The sequence below is a fragment of the Epargyreus clarus genome, unplaced genomic scaffold, assembly GCF_041222505.1.
Source record: "Epargyreus clarus isolate Ecla_fem2 unplaced genomic scaffold, WU_Ecla_fem_2.2 ptg000018l, whole genome shotgun sequence".
Lineage (NCBI taxonomy): Eukaryota > Metazoa > Arthropoda > Insecta > Lepidoptera > Hesperiidae > Epargyreus > Epargyreus clarus.
The window spans coordinates 8,956,841-8,977,750 of NW_027332226.1; the positions used below are offsets into that span (position 1 = coordinate 8,956,841).

Genomic DNA, 20,910 nt, shown 5'->3' on the forward strand with positions numbered 1-20,910 from the left:
AAGTTTTTATCGTATATTCGAAATAACAACACATATTTGAAATCTAAAAACATTGGAATTCGATGTAGCGTATAAAAATCGTTGTAGCGAATAATCTACGCTTTGAACCCAAATCGGATGTTCGAATGAATCGGAAAGTACCAAACTAAGCATCAAAAACAGCTTTATTGGAGGCTTTTAGAACACGATTTAGTCTTGTTATGGGTTTTCAACTTTTTCCACATTTCTCGCTACAACCCTTTTTAGGTCACATGACTGGCACGTGTCTTTCCCCACACCGTAGGTGTACCCTATCAATTCCCGTATTTCTGAATGGTAGAAAGTGCAATAAACAATGTCACATTTTTATATTTATATCATCCAAGTAGGAAATAAACATGCATCATACAGTTCACAAGCATGCAGTCCAGTTGACGGTAAGTAGCTGCTTCCGCCCATAAACATCTGTATTCAACTCCAGATGAAATTAGAGTCCTGCATGACTTCAGTCTAAGGTGTAGATGCTTCATATAAGTATCTCTGCCTTACCACACCCTTCAAACCAAAACACAGCAGCGCTTAGCACAACAGTAGCAAGCTACGCGTAAATCTATTCGACTTCGCTACAATCGCACACAATAAACAGCTAACACGAATAGCTAGAAAGAAAGTTTTAATGAGCGATACAACCTTTATCTATATCATAAATGCAAAACTCAGGCTGCCAGGCCGATCAATATCGATACCAATATGCACTTGGTATATTTTTAGTTTTATATCGTAACCCACAGCGGTTCAATCGCAAATCTATTTTAAGGGTTTTCTATTTCCAGCTTTAAAGGGATATAATAAAGAGTGGTGAACCCATTACTGCCCCATTGCTGGGCACGAGTCTTCTCGGAGCGAGAGAGGTTTAAGCCATAGTCCACCGCGTTGGCTAAGTAAGAATTAGTAGATATAAAATTCACGCATCCTTCAGATTTTTTAAGAATTCTCAAGCGTAAATGATGTTCCTCACGATATTCCTTACGGTTTAATCAAGTAAGTATTAATATTTAGTACACACGTAAGATTGAGAAAAGACCAGAAAACAGACCATTTTAACCACTAGGCTATCAATTCTTAGAATGGAAAATATTGAAAAATATTATAAACGGTAAAATACCCCGACGTTGCCTTATAAGGTTATTTTTATGGAATTTTTTATGAAAATATAACCAATAAATAGCTAGAGGAGCCTCCAGATGGCAGGTAATTTTCCCTCCACCACAGGATGAGTAGCGTCTTTGTAGCAGCTAAGCCTAGTTTACTGTGTTCCCATGAGACCGCAACGTCTCTGCCATCCCTGATAATTATTTTCCTTTATATTGCACGATTAAGCACATCACAATGGCAAGTGGTTACTGTGCTTCTGTAATCTCCTCTAAATATGATTGAGGTTTTACCTGAAGTTGGTTAAAGATGAGCTACAAATCCCGGAACACTGAAATAGTTTGCCTTGTAGACCTTGTTTACCTGCCTTGTTACGATCTTGAAATCATAATCTAGCATTTAATACAGCATTTAAGAGACACAGATATGGCCATGGTACCTCCCTATATCAGACTCTACCGTGAACGTTCTATCACCTTTAAGTACGAATATCTCATGGACATAAAAATCATTTGCTGCTGTTATTTCTGCATAAAACGAGTACAGTTTTAGTTAGTAACATAACAAGCGCATTAAGTTGACTAAGCTGTATTAGTCTTCTATGTTCGACTTTTAGGACGATTTTCTTTCCTTCCATTTCAAGTATTTATAAATGTCTACAGTTCTTCTGAGTCTGGCGGCCTGCGTGCCTGCTACGATTGAAATATAAAAAGAAATCAAATACTAATTAATTGAATATTCCCAAGACAGTGTAAGAATACCAATTGAATGTCTTTACTTCCTTTGGAAGCCACCGAGTTCCGTGCAAAGGTAAATTTACATTACAAACGACTTGAAAGCAAAGACGGACGGAGCCTTCGATATTAATTTGTCCCAGCTGTCCGTGTTACTAAACTACGCCGTTATATACATACATAATGTTTCAAACAGTCCACTAGACCCCGAAACGTGCAAGCTTGTGTTCGTCATTGCTCACAAGGTAAATCGGAATTTTGCTTTTACTCATCTATATCCCGTATTATGCAAGAGACGAGCAACAATACTTACTTTTAGAGAAGATTTTTGTCGCAGTGAACCGATGTTTAAAAAAATCACCCTTTCATTAAATAAAGAATCTGTAAATTTATAAATTTATACCAGTAATAACATCATTTTATACTTCTCGTATTCTTGTCAGAAAGCCCTTTCATTTGATATCCATATCATGGGATTGCACAAAGTAATTGGTCCGACATCTTCGAGCGTTAGCCATATTGGATTTGGAGTAACGTCATTAAACCGATGTACTGCCACCGAAATCTATCGTATATGCAAAGTATCAGCTCAATCTGAGTGGTTAACTGGTTTAAAATTTAGTTGCAAGATTTGACCCTCACATACGTAACTAACGAGGCATGTTAAATAAAAGGTTGTAAAAATACGGCATCGTTTCATGTTCTCTTTGCCGTCATGAATTACGAAAATTGATAGCGGTGTAAATGTCAAATAGAAACTTGTATAACGTATCTCTTGGGGATGTTCCGATGTGACCATTTTACGTTGAACTTATCATGGTAGGGAATAAAGCCACTGATAAATTAAAATGAAACATTCCCTAACGTATTTATTTCATACGATATGTAATCGTATTTTGAACAATTAGCACAAACTTTTTCAAAGCACGAAAACACGCTCTGTTCTGTATTTATGTACCAGTGAGGGGATTAAATTAGGAATTTTCCTCTCTAAAATGGAACGTTTCGGATCGTCTGGTGAAAAAGCCCGCAACACGAACAAAAAGACAAGCGCACATTTACATCCCAGGTACAACCTGTTCCCGTACAGGTACATCGTGTTCCCGTGTAGGTACACGACCGGCGCCGTCACAAAAACAGAGAGAATTCTTCATCTGGGAGTGACATCGCGCGGTGACTAATTAGTCAAGTCTGCTTTATTTTTTAACACCGCCCAAACCCAGAAACGTTTTTGCTTTACCTACCCTTTTGTTTTTGCTTTCCCTTCAACATGCGAGAACTATTACGAACTTAGTACCCACTAAACTTCTGTGAAACCTTTTAACGCTTACGCGCGCAGCTTATGGTTAGACTGATTGTATGGGCGAAAATCTGGCACAATCATTATGTACGTAGCTTGGGAGTATATAATCCAAATCCACAAAATGTGTTCCGTATTAATACAACTATAAAATTGCCATAGTGCACAAAGTAAGAACTATATTTCTCGTATATATGGAAGCAATACTACAGTCTAAAAGAACAAAGTTACAAAAAGTATGCCAAGTCAGATTTACATTTTATGGAAGTAAATCAGTTACAGCTTGCTCGCGTAGTTGAGAAAAAAGAAATAAAAGTGGCAATGGTAAAGTTGGTACTTACATCATTCTAAAAATTATAAAGTGCCCGACTTCAAAAATCAAGGAGTTGCCAAACTTTTATTTTATCGTAGCAATGCGTTCGAGTAGGTACGTTATCGTGACGGCTAAGTTTGGGGTGTTCAGCGATTTCTTCCCAACTCCAAAGATCGGCTTTCTTTTGTAGAAAATAATATGAAACATGACGTGAATTGAAAAAGTTCACGGTAAAGAATCTTGGGACAACACAGACAAATCTTGTTATTGTAAACAAGCGCTTCCTATAAAGGGGTGTTTCGTAACAAAGTATCATAAATGTAGCGAACGGAAATTTACAATAACAACTTTTTGAAAGTCCATGATTGAAATTTTGTACGCTGTACTTTTAACACTTTTATTTTTAATTTGTTTTTAGCGGAATAAATTTCTAAAGAATTTTCTTGGAATAATTTGTTGAATGCTCCTAATAGCTCCTTTTAGAAAGCGCTTGTATTTGTACCTAAATTTATTTGATTCTATTTCTATAATAAGACTTGAGACAATGTAGACAAAAGTTACTCTATTAGTTTTTGATTATGTATGTAGGCAAAAGTTATTCTATTCGTTTTTAAGATGTTACATTGTTATAAAACACGGTGGTCGATATATCAAAATGTATTGACGCTAACAAAAGTATAAATAAAAGGCGTACAGTTATATTAAATGCTTTTAAATAACCGACGGGACGATTGTTATCGTTAATGAAATCACAAATGAAACGCTTGAACGTCGAAATTGAAGAAAATATTTATAGGATAGGAATTTCAAATGTATTCGAGTGGGTACGCAAGCGTGTATCGCGGGCCGAGATCGTCGGCAACAAATTGCGGTTGGGCCAGATAAAAAAAGGTCGGTCCGTCATTTTGCTAAACGAGTAGCAGACCGGCGCGGGTTGCGGTCGAAAAACGACGAGCGCGCCAGCTCAATGCGAAGATGTCTTGGAAAACTGATACTGCTGTCAATTTTATTCAGGGTGATTTTAATTTATTGCTCCGCCGTCGGCGTTGACAAAAAATATACTTACTTGCGGACGGAAAATTCGATTCAACCGCCAGATGAATGTAAACGAAAATTGAGTTTGTCCGCCTGCATTTATTTCTACGGACTCCGAGTGGTTTGAACGATAACTATGTAAAGGCTTGTGAAAAACCTGTGCTTCACTTTTCATTTATTTGCGTAAGTTCAAGAAGCTTATGATTTAATTTTTAAATAGTTTTACTAATTGCGAATGTTGATTCTAAAATGGGTACTTTAATAAGTACCCTCCCATATAATTATAGAATTTAAAGAAAAGTATTATAAACGATATTATTTTATAACGATAGCTGTTTCATACAAAATAATTGCTTTACTTTTTTATATGTTTGAAGTATGAAGTAAGTATCTATATTTGAAGTATATGTTTAAAATAAGGAGAGGCGTACAGTCAAATGGATGGTAAACGATTACTGCCGCCATAAACTTATGTAACCAACTCTATTTAGAGCAGATGATGTGAGGCCGATCACGTGGCCTTCTGAGCCTCCTGACTCAGCCGGCATCCTCATCCTCCCACCAAAATCCAAGAACCGCTTACGCTTTAAATAGACTTAGCGGTGGTAACTCCACGGTCGAATTATAAATAAAGAAAGAAAGAAAGAAATATTTCTTTGTAAAAAATACGACAACATTATATGGCATAAATAATAGAAAACATGATTCTCAAATCACAACATTGCTGCTGAAAAATTTAATAAAAGGGTCCACACTCAGCCTCACCGCGGCTAACCACGGCCACTGATTTTCAGTTCCATCATCATCAGTGTAAATAGTTCCATCATCTGAATTGTACTGTAAACTGTAATTTGCAAAAACAAATAAACAACACATTTATTCCCAAAAACATGTCTGGGAAAAGCCCGCATCACAGACAGACATATTTTATTCATATGTATATATATGTGTGTTACAATTATGTTAAGAGATTCTATCATGCAACGACAACGGCATCAGAGTAATGAGCTTTTGAAGGAAATTACTTGCATGCTACCGACGCTAAATTGCATTTTAATATGAGCTGCCGTGTATCGATTACATAGGAAATTGAAGTGGCCGTAATTATTTTGTGAAACTATCTTATTTTTATTACACGCTTTATATTAGCTTCACTTGTATGTTTGTCAATGAGTAACTCCGTTTTTCAGAAAGAGATCAACATACATCCTTATAATTATTTATTTAACTAGGAAGCAAAATGTAAGGAGAAAAATTTCTAGACTATATTACGAGTATTCTTATCGGCTTCAGAAATAAAGGATAGACTTAGATCTAAGAAATTAAAACTATAAAGAATAAGTACAAGGATAGATTTGCGAGTGAATAGCTAGTTTTTTTTAAATATTAAGATAAAAAATGTTAACCTTGTATAAAACAACACAGATTACAAATAGTTAGCACACATACACACACACACACATCACTACACACTGCAACACAACATAAAGGAGATAATAATCGTTTAGTTTGATTTTTATTCCGTAGCTAGTTTTTTTTCTAAATGCTTTCTGATTTAAGTCTGAACTGAAACATCTATACATATAAATAAATTGGAGTGTCTGTTTTTCATATTGAAATAACCGCTTTTTACTACATGCATATGTATATACATACGGGTACATACACCAAAATAACTATTTTTACAATTTTTGTCTGTCCGTCTGTTTGTTTTAGCTAATCTCTGAAATGGCTGAACCAATTTTGAGAGGACTTTTATTGGCAGGTAGCTGATGTAATAAGGAGTAACTTAGGCTACTTATATTTTAGAACTAGCTCTGCCCCGCGGTTTCGCCCGTGTTATTTCTTTTTAACGTGGATGAAATCGCGGGGCACAGCTAGTAATTAAGAATAAAACTTTAAAAATTAAATAACAAAGAAAACTAACGTGAAACTACTCTCCTGTATCGTAAGTAACAACAGATAAATCTGAAACAGACGAGCAGTATGGATCACATACCTTGCCTACACGTTACTCCAATATGAGATTATTGTGCAGCGGGTGTGAAAATGATTATTTCCCATGCAATCACTGTAATGATTCCACATGTATTGGAATATACAAATATTATGGAATTATTATAATGCATGGAAAAGCTCAGCTTAAGTAACACTTTTGTGACTTAAGTTGTAAACTTCTTAAAAAAACATTTTTCGTAATAAGCAAGTAGAAAACGTGCCGTCCACCTGATGGTTACTGATTATTGTCATCTTCACAAATTTGTACCAGATTCAATCCCAGATTAAATCGAAGTTCTGAAGTCTAATTTTAAGGTCTCAGGACTTTAGGATTTATTTGAATCGCCTCGGATTACTAGGACTCCCATACCACACAGGAACAGCAGCGCTTTATAATGCCGTTATTAGGCACAAAAAGCAAACACAAAAGGTTGGTATATTTGTATAATTGTATGTGACTTTAGAAGTTAATCACCCTAACATTTCTACCCTTAAGTGACGCCTTATACGAGTAGGTATGTCGCACTGTTCTAATAACTACACGCTTGGGAATCTTGAGATCAGGAACATATATAACAGTCAAATTCATCTTTACATAACTTTGAGGACAATGAGGTTAACTTGTATATGTAATATGCTTCCACTTCGAGATCAAAACAAACAAATGCTTCACCTAGCAGTAATCTTATTATCACATTACATACCACCATTATAAGAGTCCGTTGAAATTGCTGAATAAAAGAAATGATATCATATCCTACAAGCATCAGTATTAACAAAATATGCGTACGCAACGCATATCTGTATCATAGAAACAATTCGTATCCGTATGAATAATTTGGCCATTCGACCAGTACGGTACCAAGATAAAACGAAATATATGCCGGTGTCATGAAACACACGGTAATGTAGGCCACATCGGAGTAGATTTGCGTGACTGAATAACGGACAAATACGTATTGACTTTCAGGTTTATTCATTTAGAACAGACGTTGATTAAAGGGGACGTGAATGACAAAATGGTTGGCTAACAGGCAAATATATGGATTTTCAGGTTTAGGCGTTTCGCACGTTGATAATGGATGACGTAAATGACAAAGTGAGCCAATAACAAACGTATTGGAGCGACAAGCTTTGACTCCATTGAGTTGAAGTGCAAAGTAACTGCAAAGCTGTCTCCATTAGTTAAAAATCTGCGTAACAAAAGCTAAGGTTCTAAATACTTATTAATATTCGCTGGATATAGCTCCTATATACACAAGGAATTAATCATTTCAGGCACAAAGTGAATAATTAATATTAAAGATTTCCCTTAATAACAATGATCTCATGCGTCGACGAAAAAAGTAGACTCCACATAGCTTTTAAGATTTTTTTGAGAACTAGCAAAAGCATGTACGAATTAATAACTAATACGGAGATAGCATCAAAGAATGAAAGGGATTTCAATATAAGACAGAATTCATATTTAGTGTATTCACGCCTATAACCGATACTTTTATTCAAAAATATGAAAGTAAAAAAAGTTTAATGTTACCTAATTAGAAAAAGTAGTCCTTTTACAGCAAAATCTCGGGAAAAGGAAGTCCCTAGAGACATGGCTCACTGGGTATCTGGTTTTATTACCGTACCAGAACAATAAGAAATGAATATAGATATTGTAGCAATAAATGACGAACGGATACTGAATGACAGTAAATCAGAGCTCGTTACTGAAGAGGCGCAGTGGGCAGTGTCATGTCGACAGCGAGCGGAATTTACAGCCACAATAAAAGTATCGCTCTTATTGTCGAGCACACAATTCGCGTGGACAGCTGTAATTGCGAACTGTCACTGTCATTGTTCTTTTGAATGACAGTTTCAGTCACACCATTATTATAAGCATTTATTATGTGATAAGGAAATAAGACTATTTTTCCTGTAATTCATAGGAGAAATTAGAACAAAAAGAAATAAGAAATGAATATAGATATTGTAACAATAAATGTAAAACGGATACTGAATGACAGTAAATGAGAGCTCGTTACTGAAGAGGCGCAGTGGGCAGCGTCATGTCAACATAGCGGAATTTACAGCCACAATAAAAGTATCGCTCTTATTGTCGAGCACACAATTCGCGTGGACAGCTGTAATTGCGAACTGTCACTGTCATTGTTCTTTTGAATGACAGTTTCAGTCGCACCATTATTATAAGCATTTATTATGTGATAAGGAAATTAGACTATTTTTCCTGTAATTCATAGGAGAAATTACAACAAAAAGCAATAAACACCCATAGATATTGTAACAATAATTGTAAAACGGATATGAATGACAGTAAATGAGAGCTCGTTACTGAAGAGGCGCAGTGGGCAGCGTCATGTCAACATAGCGGAATTTACAGCCACAATAAAAGTATCGCTCTTATTGTCGAGCACACAATTCGCGTGGACAGCTGTAATTGCGAACTGTCACTGTCATTGTTCTTTTGAATGACAGTTTCAGTCACACCATTATTATAAGCAATCATTCCATGTGATAAGGAAGTTAGTCCCATTTAGGAAAATTACAGTACCAGAACAAAAAGAAATGAATATAAATATTATAGCAATAAATGACAAACGGATACTGAATGACAGTAAATGAGAGCTCGTTACTGAAGAGGCGCAGTGGGCAGCGTCATGTCAACATAGCGGAATTTACAGCCACAATAAAAGTATCGCTTTTATTATCGAGCCCACAATTCGCGTGGACAGCCGTAATTGCGAACTGTCACTGTCATTGTCCTTTTGAATGACAGTTTCAGTCACACCATTATTATAAGCAATCATTCTATGCGATAAGGGAATTAGACTTATTTTCCTGTAATTCATAGGAAAAATTACAGTATAAGAACAAAAAGAAATATAGTAGCAATAAATTACAAATTAATACTAAATCAGCAAAAACCGGTCGCTGTGTGTTTGAATATATATTAAAAGCTTGACTTGGCTTATTAATTGTCGATATGGTCAACTAATAAGTTTTCGATATCGGCTCGATACGAGTATCTTGGACTTGTGTAAATCGCAGCTAGTTACAGACAGGGGGCAGCGTCGTGTCGACAGCGAGCGGAATTTACAGCCGCAATAAAAGTATCGCTTTTATTGTCGAGCACACAATTCGCGCGGACAGCTGTAATTGCGAACTCGAACACTGTCCGTTCGAACGACAATTTAAGTCACACTATTTTAGCAATGGACTTTACAAGAACTACGCCGAGGATTCGGAAAACCGATGTTGCGACGTTCGCAATATATAGAACGCTTTTTCTAATCCTTTTCATCCTACCGCAGGATTCATTATTAAATATATCGTTTGAATTAATTCAAATATTTCTGAACTTTTAACAAATCTCATGAGATATATATTTTTTATTTCTAAATCTAATTTTAATAACTCAATACTTTTGGAGTCGTGAGACTATCAAAATTACTTTCGATTAATTAGCCATTTTAGTCAACATGTAAAGCGTGTCTTATACTAACTGATATGTTTAATAAGTAATTTATACGAATTTAATGATCTAGTCAGGCGATCTAAAGACACTTTACTAACTTATTTCCATTTCAGGTTATACAATCCAATTAGTATAAAGATTTATAAAACATCATGTTCTCCACTGTTGGGCAATTTTGTCTCGGCGTAACTGAACTGGACATAAAGCGTACTCAACCACATTGCTCCAACGGATTGGTAGATTTAATAAATTATTGTTTCGATGTAAAAATGGTTTTATTGACATTGCGGCTATTATTTTTACGATTTTGGCAACAGGCAACCCATTTTATTTTTCGTTGCCTTTAAAATTATTTGCACTTTTTATATGATTGATGTAGTGAAGAGCATGCACTCCACGATATGGTAAGTGGTCACTCACCTGTTCTATTAATAGAATTGCCTGTTACAAAACGGAGACAAATTTAAAGTAGGCGTGAATTATTTAAATTAGAGCACTTACATACTGCTAACAGACGCCGCCTGTCTTCAGCGACCGACGACAAAACACGATCGCCGGCGACGGGTTTCGACTGTAGGCGACGATAGTCAACCACCTCCGATGAGCAGCGCCAACATTAGCCCCTTAATTGTCAGCGACGAATAACAAAACACGATCGGCGGCGACGGGTTTCCACTGTATTTGACGATAGTCAACCACCTCCGATGAGCATTGCGTACATTAGCCGCCTAATTGTTAGCGACCAACAATAAAACACGATCGCCGGCGACGGGTATCGATTGTAGGCAACTATAGTCAACCACCTTCGACGAGCAGCGCCGACATTAGCCCCTTAATTGTCAGCGACGAATAACAAAACACGATCGCCGGCGACGGGTTTCGACTGTATTTGACGATAGTCAACCACCTCCAATGAGCATCGCGGACATTAGCCGCCTAATTGTCAGCGACCAACAACAAAACACGATCGCCGGCGATAGCTTGCGACCGTAGGTGGCGATCACCTCCGACAGTCGCTGACGGAGATGACGACAAAAGTCGGTCGATGACGGGACCTATCGCTCTCGTACTATCTACTAGTAATATAAGGCAGAAAGACGTTACAAAAAGGACATTGACTATTTCCATAATTTCAATAATTTAAGCCAAATAGTATTTTATAAGATTCGCTTTAAAATCAATGTACGTATTACATTGCTTTTCACCATATGAAGAAATAGGTCAGAGTCGAGCCCAGCAGTTCGATATTTGCCTTAATTAAACTGGCGTACATATTTAGTAATTCTTAAAGTAAAAATCTTAATAATAGTGCATTTTTTATATTAAATTGGAAAATTCCGCCCGAGTACATTAATATGAAATACCTATATCTAACAAGCTGACCCGGCAAACGTTGTGTTGACATATAAATAAAAAATGTTAAGGGTGAACAACCCTTATCACTTAGGGGTATAAAAATAGATAGTAGCCGATTCTTAGACCTACTGAATACGCATATAAAATTAGTGAAATTCGGTAAAGCCGTTTCGGAGGCGTATGGTAACTAACATTGTAACACGAGAATTTAATATGTAGGATAAGGTCGAACTGAAACATTTAATAGCAAAAACTTAAATATAAATGATAATTAACACAACGAAATAATTATATTTTTCATGTATTTACTGAAATGATTTCATATGTTTTCATTCAGTAGTTAAATAATAATTAATCTTAAGTGACAACTGCCACCCACGAACATAAATAATCAACCCAGTTTGTTATTAGCCTCAAATAGGCGTGGCAGTGATACCACCGAAGTCTTACTGTAAAACTTTCTACCATCTTATATAAACTTCGTAATCAGCTAGTCAAAGATCATTTTATTCTGTTATATGATTATGTGTGGTACCATACATATTATTTTTTACTTATAAAGGCCATGTAAGTTATGTTTTCTAGTTTTTGTTATGAATAAATCGTGTGTTGTCTATCTTCAAATAGATTACAGTCCTTTTATCAATTTCACAAGGCCAATCTACATAAATATTATGTTATAAAGATCTACATATTAAGTTGCAACAGTATAAAATTTAAACAGAATTAAAGTAGCAGTTTTTGCCTCCCGCATATTCGAAGCGTCTGTACAATTCTCACCTAAGTTAATTTTTTACGGCTTCCGAGCATTATTCAGTTGTAAAACTCTTCATGGCTTAACTTCAAAGCTAGCTAAACTCAACTTTAAAATAACAGTAGCTATTCCATATTTCATACAATGAAAATGGTGCGAATTTAAATTGAGAGGCTTTGAGAAATACATAATAAAGAAGACCTGTTAGTTAATGAAGTTTTTTTATTTTAAAATTCTACGAATCGACTTTCCAATGATGAGATTACTGAACACAAATGTCTACTAAGTAATTTAAACGCATTAGTATTAATAAGACTGATCGTTAGGCTTAGAATGGCGGCTAGGTTTCCTTAAAGGCTTCTTTCCGGGGTTAATGCTCTATTAGTAAGCTATAATACGGTGCCCTCTATAAGTTTTGCGTGCCACAATTAAAAATGTTCGTGACGAGCCTATTAATTTTATTTCGGGTAAAGTAAAGTTATACTTTGCCTTTATTAGTATATTGACCTTTTGAAAACATTTATAGTAGATTAAGAGTAGGCTACGTCAAAAGTAGAGAGCAGTTGTATAAGTTTGTATTTTTTGTATGAAATATACTCAAGACACATCTGTTTTTTTGATAATCTCAGTAGAAATTACACTAGCAGCATACTACTATAACATATATGAGAATATCAAGAAGATAACTACAATATTAGAATAGTTTAGTGTTAGTTATATTTAGGACATAATTATATTAGAGATAATAATAAATAAATAAGCCAAGAGAAACATAACTAGATTTTAGTAAAATGAGTACAGAAAAGTATTGCAATTTCTTGTACCAAATGAAATGCAGAAGAACTAAAAAGATGAAAGATGAACTAGTAAAACGAATACGAAATAGACATAATGAATCAAATCCCTTCGCGATAAATCATATAACAGAAAAAAATGATCTTTGACTTTTGTCCAAAAAAATAACACCCACTAATTGAAGTGATTTCCACTTAGAACTTTTTACAAAACAGCGCATGTCCTTTGAAAGTTATTTATACCGTGTAACATCAATTAATTAATTCTCTTTCACGTTTGTTAGTATTGTTCAATCATAAATAGATCCGTACTAACTGGATCAAATATTTTCAGTCCAACTACTTCCAAGTTCCCAACTAACATAATCTTCGAGTTGTTCGTTAGTTAAGACTACAGATGTCGTACCAATACCATCGAGAATAGTATCGAACTTCGACGCAATTGTCTATGCAAGGAGTAGTATTTTCTTTTTAAAATAAAAACGGCAAGTGGGATCGTTATTTCCGATAAAATTCCCGAGAGCTTTGTAGCATTCCGACGACGAAACAAAGACCTACGTCGCACTAATTGGGCCCTAAATCTGCAGTCCCGTTTTAAGTGTCTATTTTGATTTTTGTTTCCTTGTATTACAAATTGCGTTCAAATTGATTTTGAAACGCAGTGCCCAGGCACGGTATAAGATGCATTTAGTTTACACAGCTTTAGTTAATAAAATTTGATTTGGATTTATGTTTTTAGGGTTCCGTACCTAAAGGGTAGAAATTATTATACTTTTACTCTCTGTAACAAGACTCAATCTTAAGTACATGAATACTTATAATTTTAAGAGCTTATACTTATTACTTTCACCGCAAAAATAACGAATACTAAAATTAAAAAACTTAAAAATAAAACCTGTTTTATTTCTGCGTTTTAACCATAATATATAGTACTTGCTGACCCGGCAAACTTTGTACCGCCTCAAAATCTATTTATCAAATATATTTCATATATAAAATATAGCCTATGTTACTCGTAGATAATGTAGCTTTCGAATGGTGAAAGAATTTTAAAATCTGTCCGGTAGTTTTTGAGCCTATTCATTACCACCAAACAAACAAACAAAGTTTTCCTCTTTATAATATCAGTGTAGATTAAGTGGTATTTAATCATAACACTTTAAATGTTCACTATGTATGTTATTTTTAGCTGCTATGAAAACAAATACTAAAATTACTATTGGAACCTTGCGTAGACACTTCGACTCACACTTGACCGATTTTATTTATATTCTCATCACCAACCCAATTCAAAATGAAAAGGGTTTAGGGTTTGAACCAAAGTTGCCGCACGCCAAAACGCCAAAAGCGGTTGCCAAATTTTAATATAATAACAGTCATTAAAGGGTACCCGTGTTTATCGTTAGGGACCCCTGTGACGTCACCAAGCCATGGTAAACTTACCTAATGCCATGCTGTAATATGTCTAATATTGGTAGATTAATTTCAGGTTGGCTCAGGTAGAGCAGGAGTTCTATGAAGGGTTTTATGACACCTTTTCCTTAGCGTAATTGTTTTGCTATTTGACTGCATTAATGTACTGTTGTTATAAACGAAATACATGTTTATTCCATATGACATACTGAAATAAAACGTTCGAACTTGGTCCTTTTTTATAAATCCGCTTCTTTCAGTCGCCGCTTTCAGCTTGGTTCTTAGTAGTACAACGTACTCGTCGCTGTGGCCGACCCCAGGTAGGTACCTCCGATCCTATCTGGGGCTTATTACATGTGTCAATAAACACTCACCATCAAGTGGACTGCTTGCTCATTTACTAATGTGCAGACCAGTAGAGTTGTTCTCTTTTTAAAGTAGGTTACGTCAGAGAATTGTTCATTATAAGTATATTGGAAATGCGTTTTTAGGGTTCCATACCCAAAGGGTAAAAACAACAAATACTAAAAATTTTAAAAAGTTGTTATATTTTCCAAAGAGTAGATTTATACAAATCGGTTGTCATTTGAAATAAACGCAATTGTAACATTTAACTACCAGCGGAATAATGCGGAAATAAACTTGAAAAACTTTAACCGATACCCGTTTAAAGTTGTCCGGAAATGAACGGGGAATTTATGCGGAGGGTATTTTAGTTACCTATTTATTTTGAGTTACAAATTTGTCTTTTAATTGGTCTACGTAATTTTCCTACTCCAACTGCCTGCTTTATTATGGGCACTGTCGCTATAGGCCGATTCTATTGGAATTTATTTTTGCTTTTAACGGTTAATTAGATACGAGTAGCTTTAGTGAAAATAAAGTTACCATTTTTAAGGTTGTTTTACTAGTAAAATTGAGTTATAAAAATTCCTATCGTTCGTCCTTGATTTTATTGAACATTTGAATTATGTTTAATAATAAATGTAACATAACGTAAATCTTTTTCAACCTATCACTATCCCACTGTGTCCCCTACACGGGTTTCCTTAGAGAATGAGTGGGGCTTAGCCCATAGTTCTCTGCAATGGTCAAGTCCAAGTTCTGAAACAATCCGCTAGGGGCGCAGATTGGAAATTGTATGGGCAAATACGTAAACAAATACCAAAACAGTCATATTTGTCAAAACGTAAAAATCCTGGTAAGGGTACAGGTTGGTGAACTTTACACACTCTTGCGAACTTTTATTTTTTAATGTTTACCGTTTAAGAAAATGATAACTAGTTTCAAAGACATAACTTTTTGAAAAATCTGATGTGCATGCCTAGATTTTGAACCTACCCCCGCTAATCGAGAGTCGGATCTAACCACTTACAGGCTATCACTGGTTACATAAATACGAGCTAAGAAATTGGGAACAACCAGACTTGAATTATCAAAATTTGACCTTTTGCACCCTTTACCCTTTAGCTGTTTGGCGGTGTGTAAATTAGAGGAAGTTTGTGCTATTACTGACTATTATTCTAAGCAGGCTCATAAAGTTATGTAATAAAAAAATGTTCAAGGCTTTTGTTATTCCATTGCTTATACCACTAGGTTTTTCATATTTAAAGAGATTTTTGTGAAATATTCCTATGAAAACCTCAATTATAAACATTTCCAAAAAAATAATTATGTAGTTAATATTTCAATCGAGTATGCAGTCCACCTGATGTAATCACTGCCGGCTTGCATTGTATATAAAATTAATAAACATTAACAATTTTATATACAATGCAATTCCTTCCTAAACTAGGCTTCAAAGAAGTTAATCATATTAAATTCCGTTACGATATATATTGTACATCAACACAGCGGTGCTACGCTGCTGTTATACAGCAAATTTAAATATGAGAGAAACACGTTAGGAATTCTTCCACTTCTCAAATATAATCATCTTTAAAAAAGGAAATTATTTATTTACTGCTAAATTATTAAAATATTACGTTAGACTAACTTCAATTTTAAATAAAACTGGAATAACTTAGTTCTGACGCCAACTGCTCCTAATAAAAATATATTCTTGCAGTATTAAGTCGAGACTCAGAGCGGATCGGTTAAAGATATTGCATAATGTAGAATAAATGTAGCGCTTAGATCGAAATACACTTTATGAAGAGAACGGTTCTCCACTAAAGTATATTGTTTCTTAACTCAATCGTGAAGAACACCAAGAAGTTGTTACTTTTATAAAGGTGGTAGAACCCGTGGTTCGATTCTGGGTACCACAGCCATACCTATTTCTGTCGAATTACAACAGTTTAACGCTGCTGTGTTCCAGTTTGAATGGCGTGGTAACTGACCATATATAGAAGGCGTTTGAACTTCAGGTTTCGTTGTCAGGGATTAAACGTATCAGAGGTCAACCTTATCTTGAACATTAACTGTAAGTAGTGAATGCAAAAGTTTACTATCATGAGAAGCTTCAACGGTGATATTCGGTATCCTTATTAGAAAATACTTTTACGTTTTAATTATATTATTTTGTAACATTTGGCAATTGTGTTAATTAGTATAATTTCAAACTAATAACAATTTCTAGGAAAAACAGATCCCTTTTGTTCTGCCGACTGTGACCACTTATCCTGAAAGATCCCATCTATTTATTAGGTTTTTATACTATTACAATGTGACAATTTATTTTTAATATAATGTCTTTTATACTTAGTAGTAGAATGTTATACTTTCATCAGTTGATTCGTTTTATCCACAGGTGTTTTTTCAATTGAATTCAATGCGATATTTTTATCTAGCTACAAAATTCTAACGTACAAAATTCGTTGCGCTCCGCTTCAACATACTAAAAATCTAACTTCATTTATCAATTGAAAGTTATATGCATCCAAGATTAACCTTTGTGTTACTAATATTAATCATTTAGGCTTACTGACTGATATGTATGAGATGTATGCTTTTTCAAATTATTATATGCCCTATAAAACATATCACAAATCAAAAATATTATATGCCCTATAGATTATTTTCCCTTCTACTGGTAAACTTAGGAAGTATTTAAAGGCTGGCTTAGTTAACTAACATGAGTAACGGCGAAAATAAAATGAAATTTGGCTTCAAAATTTATTTCAACTTTAAAAGAATGACACTATTTTATCACTTTTCTTAAAACAATTTCATTGCTTATTGTTAACTTCAGTTCAAATACAAATATATACAATTATGGAAAAGTTAGTTACGGTAAAGTAATGACGTCAACCAGTCTGGTCTAGCTTGGTGTGGTTTATACTCGGGCGGGCTCATAGCCAGTGGTGACGGCGCATCTGCAAGGGCCACGGAAGATGAAGTCTCTGTGACGGCTACACTCGTCTTCCCCTTCATTATAGACCTTAGTTCTTCGTTTTCCACAGCCCTTGTCCGCTGCAAACTCTCTCTCGTCTCCTTCATTTTTGAAAGTTGCTCTCTTAAACATCTATATTCTTCTAAAAATTTCTCTAATTGCGACGCTCGGAAATCGTAATCCTCGAACGGTTGACCAGTCCGCGAGTAATCTCGTAGGCCCGAAAGGTCCAGTAACGGAGTAGCGGACGGAACAGAGGTTTGCTCCCTGGAAGGTGACGCTGGAAGGCTTGGGTTACGACGTATTCGGTTACCCCCAACGGATAGATCTAAGAAGCTATTGGAACGCCGTCCGCTTGGTTTTTGTCTAGGTTTTTCGTAATTTCTATCAAAATAAGTAATAGAATCACCCCCAGAACTGTTTCTTCGACTACTTAAAAGAGGACTACGGCTATCGCCATCTTTTCTTCTAGGAATCGTGTAAAAATAATAGGGGTCATGTTTTAAGTCACTGCGTAGATATGAACTCGTGCCTAAAGCGCTCATTTCTATAAGGTCCGGATAATTCTTTTCGCTGTCGCTCCCAGAAAGATCGTTATCAAGCCGCTCACGAGTTCTTGGCCGTGGACATGTCCGGGTATTGTTATTATAGCGATTATTATCTGATAAAATCTCTACATTACCGCTTAACAGACCCGCTGACTTTGAGCTTTGTATTGATTCGGGTACGTCATTTCTGTAACAAAACAAAAATATACTTTTATAATAAAAAGATTCTGCGAACTTCGTTATGAGGTTAGAAGATGTTAACCACGACGAAACATAATTAAAAACATCCTCATTTCATAGATATGTGAAACATACGTCTGTTTCGTTCTTTGATGTGAATATTAAGGTTAATTAAGAAACACGGTGTTTATTCATGATTGCTCGTAACACGTGTAGAGTGACAAGTGCGGAGCCTCTTGATAAGACGTGCAAATGAGCGTTATGTCACGGAAAGCCATATGAATATACGACGAGCCTTATACGTAACAGGGTAAAAATACTTGACACATTAGCGAGCGACTGCTACACCGAGCCTTGGAGCTTATGTGTATGTCCTTTAGCTGTGCTGGAAATTTATTTAGTGGAATATTCTCGCGTGTCATGCCGTGATTTTATGATTTTAATTAAATTTATCATACTTTTATCTCTCCGACCCGTATACGTCTACGCGTGTACCACATTACATTACTGATTACGATCTAGTGAAAAATATACCATGTTTGTGTACAATTTAGAAACAAAAGCCGAGGTTAACTTATTATGTAACATGAGTTTTTTGGTACCACTGGAAAAGGTCTGGATTATGTTTGATGTTTCACGATTTTATGGAATGTTTTCAGTTAGAGGATTGACTAGACCTACTGATAATAATAGATAAAACAAATCCTGTATGTTCCTTGGTATTGTATATTACGGTATATTCTAGCTAAAATATTTTTCATCTTTGAATCTAGACCACATTAGTTAACAGTAGAAGCTTTTTTATTTAATGGCTGGCTAAAGCTTTATCCAATACATAAAATACTGAAAGATAGAAGAGAAATATTGTAATTATTACCTTATATTGTAATTGCTCATTCGTGGAATGTGGAGATCTTGGATAGGCTCGCCATTTCTAACACAAGCAGGTTCAAACTCAGATCTCCGCCAGCCCGCCTCCAGTTGCGGCGGCGATGAACCTTCTCGTACTTCCCCACGACCGTAGCTCTCATATTCATCCTCTGGATCATGGGAAGGTACGTTTCTATAGTCACCTCGTTTGCGACCGTTGTCAGCAGGAACAACCCTCGAAACTTCGGCCGTAGTCTTGAAATTGGCTTCAATTTTTTCATAATTATTATCATGATGATTTGACGTTACCATCTGTTCATTCCACCTATCTAACTGTCTTTTCTTACGAGTCTCATATGCACATAGTCCTATTAAACACGAACTTAACACTATCACTGCGGACACGGCCATACCAGCCATGAGCGCACGCCCGCCAAATCCTCTACTTTGGGGTTTCTTTTCGATTGTTAGACTTAACACTACTTCAGCTTTTCCAGCACGATTTTCTGCATTACAAGTATACAACCCAGAATCTTGCAAATCTGCCGACTTAATAGTTAAATTACTAGTTTGTCCCTCACTCCTTAAAATAAAAGCTCTGCCAGAATTGACGTTTGTTGTTGTAGTATTTGCCAGGAGTCTTCCTGCTCGCACCCATCGAACTCGTGGTGCAGGGACGCCAGTTACTCTACATCCCAAAGTCACTTCATCTCCTTCCATACCCTTAAAATTATTTGTAGTACCACTAACTTCAGGTAGACACGCAAAATCTTCAAGATCAAGGCGATCCCATGACTGCGACATCAATCTTGGAGGCAACGCGCACTCTGGCACTACAGTTGCAGGCACATTTCTCCTTATCATCCAATCTCGCATTGGCCTTAATGCGCAGCTGCACTCCCAAGGATTACTTGCAAGCTCTAAACCTTTTAACGAACGAAGAGGTGCCAGAACCGCCACATGAAGAATTTGAAGTTTATTTTTACTAAGTTCAAGATATTCCAGTGAACCTTCTAATCCAATGAAACCTCTTGGTTCTATTTCTGATATTTTACAAGAGCTAAGGGTTAGTCGTACTAAGTGAGGTAAGGGTGAAAAGGCATCGTCTTTAATCTTTGTGATAGGATTGCCACCCAACTTAAGTTCGCGAAGCTCCGGAATGGAATCGAAGGTGTGTGTGGGCACTGACTCTAATCGATTGCGGGAGAGATCGAGTTCGACCAGGTTTACGAGAGCCCGAAAGGCGTATTGTCGTATCCCCCTCAAGTTGCAGCCAGGTAAATAAAGACGTTGAAGATTTAGAAGTCCGGCAGCGGCGAAAGCGTCATCTCGTAGTGTAGATAGTCGATTTTCAGTGAGGTCAAGTAGTTGTGTAGTCGGGTCAAGGCGAGGCGGGACGGCATTGAGACCAGCTCGGGCGCACAATGCGGATTCTTTTCCACTCCGCCACTTGCATTCACAATGGCGGGGACACTCGGCGGAGACGGCCGCGGCCACAGCGAGCATCACCAGCACCCACATGCCACGGAACTGGTCACCCCGCGCCGCGCCTTTCGTCTTCACCGCAGAACGTCATCCCCCACGCCGCGCCTCGCCTGCAAAATAAAGATAAAAATCTCCATCACAATTTTACATCAAGCCTCAGGGAACTTTAGCGGTAATCGGCCTATAA

The 20,910-nt window shown here is 36.2% G+C and overlaps 1 protein-coding gene across 1 annotated transcript in view; it reads right to left on the reverse strand.

Moving 5' to 3' along the window:
* Positions 1 to 17,409: 17,409 nt before the first annotated feature.
* The window catches only part of LOC140749789 (uncharacterized), a 39,902-nt gene continuing 36,401 nt past the window's right edge, over positions 17,410 to 20,910 (reverse strand). Inside the window, exons 3-4 of the mRNA XM_073082953.1 lie at positions 19,246 to 20,833; positions 17,410 to 18,375 (exon numbers count right to left, since the gene is read on the reverse strand). Of these exons, the coding sequence (XP_072939054.1) occupies positions 17,532 to 18,375; positions 19,246 to 20,759 (2,358 nt within the window). The 5' untranslated portion in view covers positions 20,760 to 20,833 and the 3' untranslated portion in view covers positions 17,410 to 17,531. The remainder of the gene's footprint in view (positions 18,376 to 19,245; positions 20,834 to 20,910) is intronic.